At 38.8% G+C, this 12,645-nt stretch overlaps 1 protein-coding gene across 2 annotated transcripts in view; it reads right to left on the reverse strand.

Annotated features, from left to right (window-relative positions):
- Positions 1-12,645, reverse strand: part of aff2 (AF4/FMR2 family, member 2) — a 199,815-nt gene that overhangs the window by 19,440 nt on the left and 167,730 nt on the right. For both annotated transcript variants that reach the window (XM_032554938.1, XM_032554937.1), the window contains exons 11-15: positions 6,440-6,557; positions 3,626-3,731; positions 3,409-3,559; positions 3,106-3,321; positions 866-1,058 (exon numbers count right to left, since the gene is read on the reverse strand). In XM_032554938.1, coding sequence (XP_032410829.1) covers positions 866-1,058; positions 3,106-3,321; positions 3,409-3,559; positions 3,626-3,731; positions 6,440-6,557 — 784 coding nt within the window. The remainder of the gene's footprint in view (positions 1-865; positions 1,059-3,105; positions 3,322-3,408; positions 3,560-3,625; positions 3,732-6,439; positions 6,558-12,645) is intronic.

Raw genomic sequence — 12,645 nt, forward strand, 5'->3', positions numbered from 1 at the left:
GAAATGAAGCCTCAAAAAGTTATTTATTCTAAAAAAAACAACTAAAAAACCTTTATCTAAAATCGTTGAAGATTTAGGGGTGCGTTCATTTTTCTTTATGAACACATCCAAGTTATTGAAAACAAAACTGGTGCAACATGTTTAACATGTCAGTGTTTAATCACCAAAAACCTCAACACTGGCTGCTTTTACAGTCACCACAAAATTGTGCAGCTGTAATTATGAAAGTAAATTAGCTTAACGGAAACGCAGCAATTTAGAAAAACCTCTTCAGATAAAGAGTTTTTAGGATGAGGTGGTTTTTCAGCCGTATCAAAACGAGAGTATCTTGCAAAGCTGCAGTGGAAAAACTTTTCTTTGCGTCAAACAGGTTGCATGACCAACAACAGGATGTTGCTACTGGAGGAAAACACAAAGGAGACGACAGGAAGTGGTAGGAAGATGATGGTGCAGTAATTTTTAATGACTTATCACATGATCAGGTTTATTCACATGAGATTCTTATTTAATGAAAACGTTGAATTGCAAAATTGTTTTTGACATTAGTGGAATGTTGACAAAGTTTTGTGCAAATTTGTTATGGAAATGCAGCTAATGACTCCTGATTTATCATGCCAATGAATTTTTTTGTAACGATTCAACAAAACCTTTTTTCTGTCTCTTTATCGGCATAAATCCTGGTTGAGCCACGTAACTAAAGCTATGATCTATGCTTCTCATTTGAAAATGCCATCTTCATGCTGGAAACCAAAGCGTTTCCGTCAGAATGCGTGAACAATTTGCTACACATGCCGGACCCGGTGCTGAGTTTTCCAGATGTTGGAAAGCGGCGGTGAAGCGTTTTGAGCGACGAGCCGACGCTGACCTGGTTCACAGTGACAGCAGGAAGAGGTGCGGGGGTCTGCTGCAGCGCTGCTGGTGGAGTGGCTGAGCTGGTGGCGCTGCGAGGCTCTTTCCTTGGGGCCGTCTTCCCGCTGAGAGGCTTCCCCCGCAGCCTGGGGGGGTTCTGGTGCTCCAGGAGAGGCGGGGGCAACAGGTCCTTCTCTCTCGCCGCAGGGCTAGTTGGAGGAGACACAAACAACAGGAAGCGCGGCGCTCCGAGTTAAGATCAAGCCGGCAGCAAGGCGCGGCGACCCCGGTTACTGATTGCTGACAAACAGCTGAGCAGAATGTTTGCCTGGGCTAACTCCAGGGGGCGAATGGGTGTTCGAAATGGAAAACTAGATAAATAAATAAATGCAACGGGGTGAAATAATTGAAAACAGCATGTGTGAACTAGTCGGGAAGTTTAGGATGCAAGAAAGGAGAGGAATAAGCGAGTAAGGGAGAGAAATGGGAAAGGAAACAGGAAAGTGGTTTTGTTCTGCTAATTGGCCTGAAGTCAAGCTGAGCAAAGAGTTCAACGATGGTTCCACTAAATCCACTGTGGGAAATTACAGTCCTGAAAACCTCAGACTAAATATTAATCCACTACATTACGCTTTGCACACACTCATCATCTGCAATCATTTCCTTGGATTTTTGAGCTTTTTATAATGCATTTGATAAACAAGAAGTGTGTGATGCTTTTCCCCCAAACCCACTGTGGATCTACTCTGACCAAAAGCTCTAAGTAGCCCTTACTTCCAACTCTGGGTGAATATTTGACCCTTCTTCTAGTCAGAAATGGTAAAACTGATTACGGTTGAATAGTTTCCTGATCTGGGTTTTTACTACAACCCATAAACAGGAAAAGGCCATAGCCATTCCTGAAGGTTAATGTTCTCCTGATTTATCCACTCTAAAACCGGCTTGAGAGAATGTGTGTGTTTGGAATTATTGTCTTGTTGATACACACACACTTGTGTCTGAGTTTCAACCATTTTGACTAAACTTTCTGTTTCAGATGAAAGGAAACTGCTAACATGGTTTCTACAGGTTTCACCAACTCAAATTTAAGATGTTTTTAAAAGACCATTACGAATGAGATTAAAGATCTGTATCATGACAAAAGAAAAATCACATTTTGTATAGAGCCAAGCTTTTTTTTGCCCAGAATGCACATAGCATTATACAACAGAAGTGAGCCAGTGGCAAAGACAAACATCGTCCAGCCAACCAGCGATCATTTACCAATAGACACATATAAAGCTAGATGGCTAGCAAAGGCAATTTAACAGCTAGTTAGCAGTAGCCTCAGTCAAAGAACGGATAGAAGATGTCTGCGTGCGACTCAAATGAACATCTTGGCTTAGGAGAGAGGTGATTACATACACACACACACACACACACACACACACACTTCTTTTAAATTCACCCAGGGTGTCAGTCATGTAAGGACCCCCTCTTTCCTAAGCTAGTCTTCATACGTCCTTAGAGTCTTAAGTTCACATATCTAAAATTAAGGCCTTAAAATGTCTTAAAGTCATACAAAAATTAAGTTGGCATTAAATACCTTAATCACAGGTCTTAAATGTTGTGGTTTGACCATTTAATCTTGTATATTCTATGTAGTTTATTTTTCTCATGAAACTTTTCTCAGGCAAAATGTTTGAGTCGCACACACACAGACATCTCAGATTATTTCACTTAAAATAAATACTTCTTCATTAATATTAAGGAATTATTGCCTTACAACAAGCTTCTGTTTCTTACTGAACAGTTACTTGTAACCTAGTTTTGTCTTATTTCAAGTTTACTAAGACATTTGCACCAGACCAAAAACACTTGGTAGGATTTTGTGTTTCTGCAGTGCAGCTGGGGTTAAATTTCCAGCCACAGCTCTTTGTCCTCTGATCTTAGAGGTGAAACATTATTTATGTGGTAATTTGTGTTTTGATCTATTGACCAATATCAGAACAACATAATCCTCCTACTCATCAAAATATTCCAGGAACCCTCCTGTTGATGACCATCAACTGTTCGTTCTTTCCTCTCTTTGGGAATTAAAAATCCCTGTAAACCTTAAAAGTCTTTATTCTAACTTTGTATTAGCTGCCTGGTTGGATTGTGTGAACTTTTTTAGCCTCCAGCAGTGAAAATTCCCTATGTTACTCGTGTTTTTGTCTGGACTCCTGCTGGTTCTGAGAGGCGTAAAGCAGCCGGCTTCGTCCTCTCCTCCGTTACCTGTGCTGGTTGGTCCGGCTCCATGCCTGGTTCTGGTTCTCCTCCACGCTGCTGGACCTCTCGGCCCGGCGCGGCTGCTTCTTCCCTGTGGTGTTCCTCCTCGGGGCCTGGACCTCCTGCCCCGACAACAGGCCTGGCGACAGCCTCATCTTCGACCTCTGACCCTCCCCTGAGGCCTTCTGGCCCAGCTTGGCTTTGGCCTTCTCCCTGCCCGGGCTGAACGGAGCAGAAACAACAGTTCACCTCTACTGACACTTTGCTGAGCGGCCGGCGAGGGTTCCTTTGAAAAGAAAACACACGAACCAGAAGCCGGTCCTGCTGTCTTTGTGCTCCGCCGCGGGAGCAGCGGAAACAGGTGTGCTGCTGGACCCACAGGGCTTGGTCTTGGCAGCGGTGCCCACTCCTGGTGCTTCATTCCCGGGAGAAAATGTTTGCGGATCCTGGCTGATGGAGCCTTAACAGATTTACCCAGGATTAGTTTGTTTTTTTTGTTTTGAGTTTAGTTTTGCTCTCCACTAACCTGCGCCATGATGCTCCTGCTGTGCAGGGACCAGCGGTTTGGTCTGAGCCTGGACTTTGTTCAGCCAGCTGTCCAGTTGCCACTTGTTAGTGGAAGGGGGCTCTGGCTGCAAAGAGGACAGAAAAACCCAAAACAAAAAACACAACTTCATTAATATTTCAGTAGGTGCTCTCCGCAGCTCCTGCACTTTATCAGAGCGGAATCATAACTAAATTTCCTTCGGTCATAAACAAGTGAGAAACTCGGCGCACCGCTAAAAATAATGAAACCATCTCCGGATGAAGAATCTTTACAGAGGAATGTAAAAGTATTGCGTTCCTTGTGGTTATTGTATCACGCCGTGCTGGAAGCTCTTTATCGCATGTGTGGAAGCTGCAGCACTGCCGTCGTTTTCTCCCCCCGTGTTTCTGCGTTTCTCCCAGTGTGTTAGACGGCATAAGCCTATAAAAGCAGGCAGCGTCGAGCCATTAAAATAATGTGATAACTAATGGCATCACTCGCTCCTCTGCAGTTGGGATCTTTATGGCTTTCGGAGCAGCGCCGCGGGACGAGGCGGCTTAGCGACCGTCCAGGTCGGAGCGAAGCAAACAGCCGGTGGATCAGCGAGAATAAAAATTTAAAGTCCAACTTGCTTTTCAAGATGTTAACTAAATTTTGGACACTTGACTTGTATTCTTATTTTTGGGGGGATAGTTCTGCCTCATGAAGTTGTTGAAAAAGGCAATCCCGGAACGCAACTTTTCCACCTGAATCTGCACAGCAGCTCATGTATTCATCTACCTGTGAGAATACGGCAGCCAACATGAGTGGCAACTTATTGTTTTCTATTAGTTTGTCATAGATTGCTTCAGTTACCTTAAATTGGTAGCATATGAGTAGCAGAAGACACAATAAAAAACAACAATAATAGCCTGCAAACAAAGAAGATGAAACAGAAGTTCTGCCTTATTTTTGAATCATTAGCTTATGGGGGTATTCAGCTGCTCCTTTTTCTAACTTCCTGTTGCAGATAGCTGTGCTGTAGTGATAACATTCTCAAATTTGCACTACAGCAAATACTTCGCTGTTGGTTGTGAAACTATATATATTTTCACAACCCCACCCAACAATAATCTTTTAGAACATTTTTTTGTTTTTTAATTACTGAAGAGAAAAAAACAAAAACAAAAAATTAAGTTAGAAATCTTTTTCTTTGCTCACTTAAGAACCTTCAATTCAACTGTACTTAAACATTTTACATTTACTGTAAGCATGCCAACACAAACAGTTCATGTTGGATGTTTACATATAATAATCTTTATCATTCAGACCATTTTGGATTCTAAACACTTATTTGAGAATGTATTGTTATAAATACAATTTTCTTGTTACAAACTAATAAGCATTGAGAGCACAAGTTTTAGTATATTACGGATTTTCTCTAATCCACACAAAGTACACATTTAATACAGACTCAAATCTATAAATTTTGATAAATGCTCGTCAACAAGTTGCAGAGAAATCATCCGCTTTTTTTGCCAACAGTAAGCGTCCTATGTAGTTTTACTAATTTACTTTTTTATTGCTCAAAATTTCCTGTGCAAATCATACACAATAATATTATAATAATACACTCTGTAAACACTTGCACTGTTATGTTTGCTGTTTTTTTTTTTAATAAGGACCCAAATGGAAGAGACATAATGCAGTTTGGGATTTTAAAATGGCAGAAACGTAAAATAAAGACAGGAGGAGCATCAACATGAGAACCAAGAGAAGAGCAACAGTAGAATCCAGCATTGAGAGAAAAACCGAGGAGCTTAAATACTCTGGAAATCTGAAGAGTAACATGGAAAACAGGTGCAATCACCAGAAAGCAGAGCAGCTGGGGACAATCTGGGCAGAGAACTGAGATGATGAATAATGGGCACAAGAGAAACTGAATGGACACAATGAGGATCTAACTAATCTAAGTTAAACGACTTCAGAGACTAAACCTAAATACACAGAGCAGAATACCTAAACATTCAATAACATAGAATGAACTAATGTGGAGAGACACTAATAACGCTGAAATAATTAAAATGCAAACACAGGAGAGAACCAAAACTCAGACAGAAGTGGACTATAACCCGTTCTTCATAAATCTGACTGAATATTTGAAATATCATGGCTACTGGGACACACTTTAAAGGAGCAGTTTCACATGTTTTCCAGGCACATAGTGCCATTTCATAGCACAACCAAGTAAATGTTACCCTGGTTGCACTAAGACATAGCTATAAATATGCTACATATACTAAGTATGACTTAAAAGAAATATTACTTTGTGATTTAACGCCTTAAAATTGGGCCTCTGTCTCTTTAAGAAGCTCCTGCTCTTTCTGGAACTCCTCCTTCAGGAAGTCATCACAACATGGCTCCTCTATTAACCATTTAGCAACGTTTTTACCAGCGTTGCTCTGAGAAGTAGCTGGTATGTTGAGCTCAGCAGACACTCAGTTCCATCAGGTGTTTGCTAATTGCTGCTGGCTAGTCTGCAGGAGCTGAGTGGGGGAGTTGCAAATGCTTGGAAACTGCAGCTCCAATGAGCAGCTGCGTCTCAAAGGCGGTGCTGGGTACCCCCTGAACCTCAGGCATTTTGCACAGCTTAATGGTTGCCATAGAGATGAAAGGATTTCTCAAACATGCATCAAAGAATCAAGGCAGCAATCCATGTATGTTTATGATCAGGGGATAACATTATAACATGATGTAAAGCTCAAAAAAGTCAATCTTACATGATTCTGCCCCTTTAGGCTCTCACTGTAAATGTGAGCCCATGTCATACTTTACCTCTGGACTGTTTGTACGGGAAGCCTGGTTGTAGTCGCTGTCACTGGAGCTGCTTTCCGACTCGTCCGTGTCAGACTCGGAGCTGCTCTCCGATTCGCTGCTGCTCCCCGACGCACCGCTACAGAACAGGAAAGGAAGGAGGGGGGGGGAAAAAGAGAAAAGGACGACAACATGTCACAACGCCAACAAACCAAAACCGTTGTAACAAGACGGCGACGAGGCACACTGATGGACTCCGGCGCTGGTAATGAGGCGCGTGTCAGAAAAGCTCTAGAACAAAGTTTCAGACTGCTAAAATGAATCGTAGGAAAGTTTTAAAGTGCTTGACGGCTAGAATAAATCCAAAGATGGAAAATGGTTCAGTTTTTCAGCTTAGGTTCTTGTTTTGTGTGCGTGTTTATCGATTCCAACCATTCAAAGTAAAATTCCTTTTCCATTAGACTAAAAAAAAATAAAGAAAAAAAAGTCTGTTTAAAACATAAAGATCTCAATACAGTAGCCAACACATTTTCTTTACTGCTGTAAAATAAAACCCGGCTGTCTTTTTTTTATTCATCCTACCAGTGAATTACAGTCTGTATACCAAAGGCTCTTAAGTCACATCTGTGAGATATATGCTGCATCACATGTACCAGCAACACTAATATCTAAGATATGAACATGACAACTTTATGATGAAGCCTTCCTGCGGGGGTACTCACTTTACATCCGAACTTTACAGTGCGCAGGCATTATTTTTTAGGAGCTCCACATGACTAACTGCGCCATATTGTAAAGCCATTTTATCCTCAGGCTGTGAAAACAAAACAAATCCATCAGAGAGCGAGAGATAGCAGGAACATTAAGAGAAGCCAAATCAAACGTCCTCAGACGTTTCTAGGAAAAGAATGTAATTTTGTGCTTGGCAACATAAAATGTCCTGGAAGGCAACAGAAGACAGAATAATCTCCTTATACCATCAAGAGAGGAATATTATTGTTAGTCTGCTATAAAATGAAGATTTTTACCAGCAGGAAAGCATTTTTTCTTTCTCACACACACACCTTCCCTCCCATCAGCTATGTGAATCTCAACATCAGTCCAGACTTTATGAAACATTTTTAATAGCCAGAAAAGACCTGGAAGAGAGTAGTGTAGTGATCCAATTGTATCAGAGGGATGAATAAAGAACGGGAATAGGCTTAAACATGATGTATTGGAAGGTTGGATATTGGTTTGAATCAATCTGAAATCAAGCTAGGCAAGCTGTGGTTGCTTCTAAATCTAAAACCAAAGCCAGTTGAATAAACCTTCAACTGAGGAGGAAAGTCAAGTTGAGTCCATACAGCGAATGTAAACTCAATGTGCTTAAAAGGAAATAATACATAGATTAAAAAAAAAAAGTCCAAATAAGCTTGAGAAAGCAGTCCTGTTTTAAAGCAAGGTACTGGACAACGCTAAACGGGACCGTGATGATGTCATGTCCTGTTGTGGTTTATTAGAAGACAGACTGAGCAGTTGGTTTAGAAGGTTTTATAAACTCCAGAGCCCTCTATTGGACCGTTTCAGTCAAGAAAGCGGGCCTAAAAGAGGACAAGACAAGCGGCGAGGACAAGCAACGCAAACCCGCGGCTTCCGGCCGCTTCGAGGACGGAAGCCTACGTCAGCGCAACTAGAGAGCCGAGCAAGATGGCGGCGTGAGTGGTCGTTCTTTGCAAGCTCTCCCAAGATTGTCTGGATAGGGAGCTGTTATTGCTGTTTTAACGCAGGGAAGCATTTATTCTGAGACCTTCTTTAAATATTGTGCTTAATAAAGCTGCTTAAAAAAAAGACGTCCTGAAAATTTCCATTTTATATCGATGCTGAAATGAAAGAAATACAAGAAAAGTTGGCAGAAACCGTCAGGAAAGTTGAGAAATCAGAAAAAAAAGGTGTTGCAAATGGAAAACAAGCTGCTCGAACTTTCACGTTATAAAAGAAGATGGGACTTGTGGCTTTCGGGAATAAATGAAGAAGAAGGAGAAGATGTTCGTAGCAAGGTTAAGTTTGCCAGAAGACAGCGCCAGGATGCAAAGAAAAACTACCAGACGTCATCGACAGCGTCCACCGGCTGGGTCGCGTTACAGGCACGGGTCGTCCTCGAGAAGTGATGATCCAGTTCTCCATGAGACACTACAGGGATACGGCATGGAAGGCGGCCAAGCAGTCATCTTTTCTGAAATCAAGCAACCTGCGCTTCAAGGAGGACTTCTCCCCAGAGGACCGTCAGAGAAGAAACAGCTTTCTACATCGGTCCCAGAGCCTTTGTTATTGACAAAGGAGGAAAGAGGAAAGAACTTGAACTAGAAGACATCTTGAGAATCCGAACTAACAGTAAAGTAATGACATTTAAATATTGAAAAAGCTCCGTTTATTATATAATTTTTCTGTTGGGAGAGTTTGTTAGATTTTTCTGTAACTCAATTTTCAGGGTTAGAAGCTACAACTCTTAGTAGCATTTCTTTTTTTAAAGTTATTTCACTCAATGCTCGAGGGTTAAGGAACAACACTAAAAGAAAGACAACTTTTTTATATCTTAAAAATTTTAAAGCAGATTTCTGTTTTATCCAAGAAACTCATTCAACTGCAAATGATACCAAATTCTGGAAAACTCAGTGGGGGGACGAACTATGGCTGGCACATGGCACTACTCAATCAGCAGGAGTGGCAATATTACGAAACAACTTCAGTGGAGATGTATTATGTTCACTCTTAGATACATATGGACATTTTACTTTATTAGTTGTATCAATAAATGAAGACATTTTTTTGTTGGGTTCTACATATGGGTACAATACCAAAGCAGAAAATATGCAACTTTATGTTAGATTAAGTAATGGGGTGAATTACTTATGTGGTAAATATCATAATATGAATATTATTATTGGTGGGGACTTCAATTCGACTCTTAATGAAGCATTAGATAGATTTCCTCCAAAGGCTAACACAAAAACAAACACAGTTCTAGAAAACTTTATGTCAACCTTTGGCCTGATTGATGTATGGAGGCAAAAAAAATAACTCCAAAGTTGAATTTATGTGGCAAAAACAAAACAGGCTCCTTTAAATCAAGAATTGATTTCTGGCTGGTGTCTGATTTAATAGCTGATGAAATTAAGTCAGAGATTCTTCCAGCTCCTTTATCAGAACACAAGCTTATTTTAATTGAAAAAACTAAATTAAACCAGTATGGAAAAAATTAAATTACAGCTTACTGGAAACTCAACTCTGCACTGTTAGAAAATAAAACAGAAGAAGAAAACATTAAACAAATAATTATAAAGTATTGGAATACAGCTTGCAGTCAGAAGGAATTCAGTCAAAATTGGGAACTCCTAAAATATGAACTTCGAAAAATGTTTATGAAAACTGGAGCTGAGATTGCTAAAAGAAAAAGGAAAGTAGAATCAGAAGGAATAAAAGAAATTATCTTATTGAACAATGTTCTGCCAGAAAATTCATCTGAAGAACAAAAGATTAGATTAAACCATTTACAACTGAACCTGGACAATATTTACATTTCCAAAGCTAAAGGAGGTACATCAGATCGAGACAGAAATGGTTAGAAGAAGGAGGAAAAAACTCTTCTTATTTTTTTAGATTAGAAAAAAACCACCAAATATCTAACAGCATTATGAAACTTCAAATCAATAATAATATCTGTGAAGACCCTGTTCAAATCTCTTACTGTGAAACTTTTCCCCAAGAACTTTATCAGTCAAGATGTTCTGATGAAACTGTCACACAATTTATTAACTCTGAATAAAATACAACAAATTAGTAAAAATAGTAAAGAACAATGTGATTCCTTGATTACACTTGAAGACATCCAAAAGTCCATCAATAAATTAAAGCTAAATAAATCACCAGGTACTGATGGCCTCAATGCAGAATTTTATAAAAAGTTTTCAGAACAGGGGCGTGCTGTGGTAGCGTAGCGGTTAGCGCGACCCGTATTTGGAGGCCTTGAGTCCTCGCCGCCGCCGTCGCGGGTTCGACTCCCAGACCCGACGACATTTGCCGCATGTCTTCCCCCCTCTCCTTCCCCGTTTCCTGTCAGCCTGCTGTCATATAAGGGACACTGGAGCCCACAAAAGACCCCCTGGAGGGGTATCGCCATTTTTACATCAAGTTTATCTTGAAAGTTTGGATTCTGGATCACTTCCACCAACAATGACCCAAGGTCTGATTACACTGATCCCTAAACCACAAAAAGACAAACTTCTTCTAGATAACTGGCGACCAATTACATTACTACAAAATGACTATAAAATCATTGCAGGTTGTATTGCTACAGAAATTAAGAATACTCTTGAAGAAGTTATTGATGAAACTCAGTCTGGATTCATACCAGGTAGACATTTAACTAATAATATTAGGCTTATATTGGATCTGCTAGATTACTCAGATTTAATAGAGGGGGACGGTCTCATATTATTTCTAGATTTTTTTAAAGCCTTTGACACAGTTGAACATATTTTGTTTAAAGCATTGGAAGTATTCGGATACGGACAAATCTTAATTAAAAGTAGTCAAATGTTATATAGGAATTGTAATGCATCTGTAAAATTGTCACATGGCTGCTCTAAAAGATTTTATTTGAAAAGATAAGGATGTCCAGTCTCCCCTTATCTATTCATTCTGGCCATGCAAATTCTTTCAGTTAAAATCAAGGAAAAAATTACAGGGATTAATGTTGCAAACAGAAATATCATAATTTCCCAGCTTGCTGATGACACTGCACTCTTTTTAAAGAATAAATGTGAAATAAAAAACTCTATTGAAATCATCAACACCTTCTCCAAAGCTTCTGGTTTGACTCTAAATCTAAATAATTGTGAATTACTTTCCATTAAATCTAATTTAAAAGGCACATTCCTCAATATTCCTATAAAAGACAAAGTTAAATATCTTGGAATCACAATAATTAAAGATCAAAATATAAGATCAATAGACAATTTTAACCCCTTAATTAAAATAGTAGAACAAAGATTTAATCTGTGGCTCCATTAAGATCTCTCTCTTTTAGGACGTTCATTAGTCAAAACTGAAGGCATTTCTAGACTCGTTTATCCAGGCCTTGCTCTTGATGTTCCCAAACAAATCAGCACCAATATTAATAAAATAAACTTTAACTTTATATGGAAAAAGAAATGCCATCTCATCAAGAAAAACATTCTAATGAATAAAGTTGAAAAAAGGTGGAATTGAAGCCCTTGACTTCACATCTTTAAACAATTGATTTAAAATTAAATATTTAAAAAATCTTCTAAAAAACCCAAACTCTATATGGAATGCTATTCCCATTTACAACTTTGACAAAATTGGAAGATTACCCTTTCTTCTCAGATGTAATTACAGTATACCCAGAATACCTTAAAACTATCTACGCTTCATAAACAAATGCTCTTAAGCTGGTCACTTTTGTACAAACACAATTTTTCTCCTCATAAATAATATATCTGGAATAATGAAGACATTAAATACAAAAAATAAGACAATCTTTTATAGAAAATGGTTTGATAGGGGAATATTACTTGTAAGCCAATTATTAAATCCAGATGGTCATTTATTGTCTTATTCTGATTTTATGTTACTTTTCCACTTTCCTGCCACCCCTAAAGAATATGCTGTGGCGTTTGAAACAATCCCCAGTGGGTCATTAAAGCTTTTATTATCTTTACCACCAGATCAAATTCACTCAATGTCAAATTTTGATCCAAACTCCATTTATATTGATTATGACTGTCCTTTTACAAGTAAGAAAACAACCAACAAAATGTTAAGAAATATTCTATTACGAGATGTTGTTTTTTTCACCAGCTTACATATTTTATTGGTCCTGCATTTTTGAAAATATAAATTGGAAGTGGACTTGGTTGCTCCTAAAAAAAAAAAACTTAAACAATAAAGTAAGAGAAATTTCTTCTAAAATTATTCACGATGTTTATCCTGTTAAAGCATTTTTGATGAAACGATATGAATGGGATTTGGACCCTATGTGTACTTTTTGTAAAAAATAATGAAGAAAAGCTTGTTCATCTTTTTTGGGATTGTAATTATACCAAAATATTCTGGAGAGACATGTCATTTTTTTTCATCAAAAAAATCTCAATATAACTTTAACAGATAAAGATATTTTGTTTGGGATGGAGAAATGTGAACTTGTCAAAACAGAATTTTTATAT

The sequence above is a fragment of the Xiphophorus hellerii genome, chromosome 23 (assembly GCF_003331165.1).
Source record: "Xiphophorus hellerii strain 12219 chromosome 23, Xiphophorus_hellerii-4.1, whole genome shotgun sequence".
NCBI lineage: Eukaryota > Metazoa > Chordata > Actinopteri > Cyprinodontiformes > Poeciliidae > Xiphophorus > Xiphophorus hellerii.